The sequence below is a fragment of the Drosophila innubila genome, unplaced genomic scaffold, assembly GCF_004354385.1.
Source record: "Drosophila innubila isolate TH190305 unplaced genomic scaffold, UK_Dinn_1.0 51_U_U, whole genome shotgun sequence".
Classification (NCBI taxonomy): domain Eukaryota; kingdom Metazoa; phylum Arthropoda; class Insecta; order Diptera; family Drosophilidae; genus Drosophila; species Drosophila innubila.
The window spans coordinates 1-3,997 of record NW_022995682.1 but is presented as its reverse complement, the minus strand read 5'-3'; the positions used below and the strand labels follow the sequence as shown (position 1 = coordinate 3,997).

General features: G+C 43.8%; 1 protein-coding gene across 1 annotated transcript; it reads left to right on the top strand.

Moving 5' to 3' along the window:
* Positions 1-230: 230 nt before the first annotated feature.
* LOC117793257 (neurobeachin-like protein 1) lies at positions 231-3,913 on the top strand (the record flags this gene model as incomplete). The annotated part of the gene is made up of 9 exons (XM_034633542.1): positions 231-586; positions 816-1,169; positions 1,236-1,422; positions 1,489-1,577; positions 2,082-2,231; positions 2,289-2,558; positions 2,644-2,966; positions 3,034-3,241; positions 3,302-3,913. Coding segments are annotated over exons 1-9 (2,244 nt in total), but the record flags the coding sequence as incomplete, so codon positions are not given.
* Between the last annotated feature and the right edge of the window lie 84 nt (positions 3,914-3,997).

Sequence of the window (3,997 nt, the reverse complement as noted above, 5' to 3'; positions counted from 1 at the left end):
TTAAATGTTAACTCTCTCCTTTTCTCTTCAAGTAAAACTGAGATGTGTATAAGAGACAGCAATTGAATAATTTAAATTATTTGCTGTGCTTTACAACACACATGATGTCGATGGCAGCGACGGAAATGCATCAGGTGGCAGCACCAAACAGCTGCTTCCGATGGAGCCAGATCGGAAATTTTTAGTGGATGGGCAACCCTAGACCGCGCCGAAAAACAACGGAAGTTTTGTTGATCAGCTGTTGTGGCTGCCTAGCAATGGAAAAGAATTTTTGCTATTGACAAATGTTGTTATTTTTGTAAAAGTGTTTAACATTTATTGCGCACGCTTTATTCCTTTTTCACATAATTAACTTTAAAGTGCTATTGCTGCTGCTGCTGTGTAAAAGCAGCTGAAACGATTGCGGCAGTGTATGAAATCGACAAGTTTTATTGTTGTTGTTGTTGCTGTTGCTGCTTGTAAACAAATAATTTGCAGCGGCTCAAGTGGAAAATTAATAATAACAAATGCAGTCGCAAAGCTGAGACGTTAAAAAATGGACAACAAGAAGGATATCTACAATTTGTGGGTGCAGTACACAACAAAGGTAATGAGCAAGTGGTGTGGAGGGGATAAGAGGGGCATGTTAAAAGTGCTGTGGTGGCAGGGGAAAAGTGACGGGGGCAGGTGACGTGTTTTATGCATTAATCACCGCAAAATAAATTGTTATAATCAGAAATGCGTATGGTGTATGATTTGTAGAACAGTTTGCTGCTATCTCAGTGTTATATAATCAAAGGCAGACTCAATAATCCCCTCCTGCCTCCCTTTTACAGAATGATGAGACGTACTTCCGTGAGTTTGTGGCACGTTTTGTGGACATTTGGCGCAGTCAATTGCAGCTGGACTTTCACTCCGACGACTGTCCATTGTGGCACGAAGTGAGACCCGACAATGGACCACATCTGGGAAGATTGCCGGATGAGCTGCTGCCCGCTATCGGCAAGTTTATAATTGTGGCACGTGATGCCTGCGATACGGATCAACTGTCGGAGCAGGGCATTGAACAGGTGGCCATTCTGATTGATTGCCTGGTGATTGTCTGTCGACACTTTGACAACATTTTGGCCATCATCAAGTACGAGTACAAGCCCAATCTAATCGCCATACTATCCAAGCTATTTAATCAGGTAACAGCTACAAATCAAACAAATAACATAGATAAATACAACAGCAACTTGTTTATGTTTTGACAGCAAATGGAAGAGCGACGTGCTTCGCCAGCTATGACTCATCTCTTTCGCAGTTTCTCAGCATTCCTCGAGGTCATGTATGATCCCTATCTCACCTGGCGAAGCTTCCTACGCGGCCAGGCAGCTGATTACAGTCGTCTGCCTTATAAACCACATGCGGTGCATGTCGAAATCGTGCCCTTTATCTATGGTGAGTATTCTCTCTTTTGAATTTGATTGATTTTTTATCTGTTTCTCACTTGTTTTTGCTTTTCAGATTGCTTTCAGAACGAGGAGCTGCTCCGATTCGCAGACATTGGCGAGAGTCTGCTGCATGTGTTGGGCGCAGTTATTTGCGGCTCTCAGGTAGCCTGTCCTGGAAATCAATATATGTTTATTAAGAAAAATCCTGCCAAAGATTTCTTTTGTTTTGTTAATATCTAAATTAATGAATTTGCACAACTCTTGTTGCCCCTTTTGCACTAGTTAGTTTTGCTATACTTTCTCTGTTCATTTGCTTACTCTCTAATCTAATCTCATTTCGTTTTCATTTGTTTAACATGTTTCCTGTTGTCATTACATGCTTCATCTGTGTAAATCCAAAACAAAAAAATTGCAGAAAACTTTAAACTCGAACTCAACAAATAGAAATACTAACGCTATAATTACTTCAATTGTCCCACGCTTGGTTGATGGGCAGCTTCTAAACTGTGATAACTTGGTGAGTGGTAAACGCTATATTCTCATTTTTTGTCCCGTTTGTATATGCACTTAAGTAGTGCTCTGCCACATCTTGCCTACTTGCTGCTCTATTAATTTGTGTAACTGTTTTTGTTAAATTTAATTTAAATTACTTATCAATTGATGCAGCGCAATGGCATGAGAGCCATTTGTCCCGCAACTGTATCGATTATCATGAGAATATTGCAACAATGGGAGAGTGCGAGAAACTTGCGTCATGTGGCACTCAATTGTTACGCCTTGATGGTCATTGTGCTACAAAAATCTAGTCCAGAAGAAGTAAGTATGCTTTGTATTTACAGCTGATCCTTAAGTAATCAATATCTTCGCTTACAGCGCCAAATAGATCTAGTTACGTTAATACAACTCTATTGTGATGCACTGCAGCAGCTGCTGGCCACAAAGCACTTTGATAGTGGAGATGCCAACTTTGATATTACCAGCGACAGTGACAGCGATGTGGCCATTGATGTCAATGCACTCGCCGCTAGTGTGGCTGGAGTTCAGCTCTTTCTGCCTCCTGGTAATGCCGGAACTGCAGTCAGCGAAGTCATTGGCGAGACAAACTTACTGGAGCTGCTCATCGGATTGCCGCAGGGCATCAAGGTAAGTATTAGACCCTGTAATTGAAAAGTAATTTGTCGACCGTATCTTTATCCACTAGCTTATTAAACTGTATACTTATTTGCAGCACTGGCACGTCTCCCACACGAGTTCCTTGAGCAGCACCATGGATTCTCTGGCTGCCTTGACGCACAGCTCGCCACGCAGCGCAGAGCTATTAAAACTGGGTGGAAAGATTGAGCGACTCTTTGGTCACATGCACGACCTTGATGCACCGTCAGTGGCATTGCTAGATTCCTGTTTCCATTTGGGTTACAATGCAGAGCAGCAACTGTTGGTGCTGCCCGAGGTGATGTTGCAGTTGCTGAAATGGCTGCCAGATCTGCAGGAGCAGGAGCAGTTGCATGTGAGCACGTTGTTACTTAAGGGCTGCACGGATAACTATGGCACGTGAGTAGCAATGACTCAACTAGATTGTTATCTATTTAAATGTTAACTCTCTCCTTTTCTCTTCAAGTAAAACTGTGGCCTGTGGTAGCCGTGTCGTCAAAGCTGTCTGTGGTTGCTTACTACGTTCGGAAACGCTTAGCGAGATCTGTGCACAGAATCTGATCAAGATGATTGAGGAGTTGAGCAAACTCAGCATTGTGCCCGTGGAACTGAAGTGTATCTTTGCCCTGCTGCGTCAGGGATCTCAATTTCCTCAACACAAACAGCTGCAACAGGTGAGTCTATTATATCATCATTTCTTATGCTTATTTACAAATTATCCCAATTCCTTGCAGACTCTCGTCATGATTGCATTGCAGAGTCTGCGTGGCAGCAACTGTTGCTCTGAATACTTTGCCATCGAGCAGCCCTCGGATGGAATTACAGTGCCAGAGATTAGAAACTGGATCTCTGGCTCCTATGGCTTCATCTTTCACATACTCGTGCGCTTTAATCCTCCCGATGCCGAGTCCAACTCTCGTCGCATGCTGCTCACTTTGCTGACGGCAAGCGGAGGTGGCTTTGAGGTCTTTGTGCAGTCCAATGGCAACGTTGTGGTGGCTGCATTGACACGTCGAGAATACCTCACATCGGCCACGGCCACCAAGACTTTATTGGATGGACAGTGGCATTATCTGACGGTGGCCATAACACCGCCCAAGCGACCATTCTCCTACAGTCAGATCAACATCTTTGTTGACTTTGTGCAGAAACTCAGTGCCACACTTAAGGTACAGGCTGTGAACGAACCCTTCACTGTATGCTCCATTGGTGCTGTGGTGGCACCACAGCCCAAGCAGAGCGAGATCACCAAAAGCGGCATCTTGCCGCGTTCCTCATCACAGGAGAGCGGTCCCGTCTACAAGGGCATGCTGCCAAGTCTTCTAGAGCGCACACTCTCTGCAAATGTAAGCAGCATATATTGTTATTTTATTCGTATACATATTTACTTGACGTAGACATGTCCGTCTCTATGAACCTCTGCATCTCAT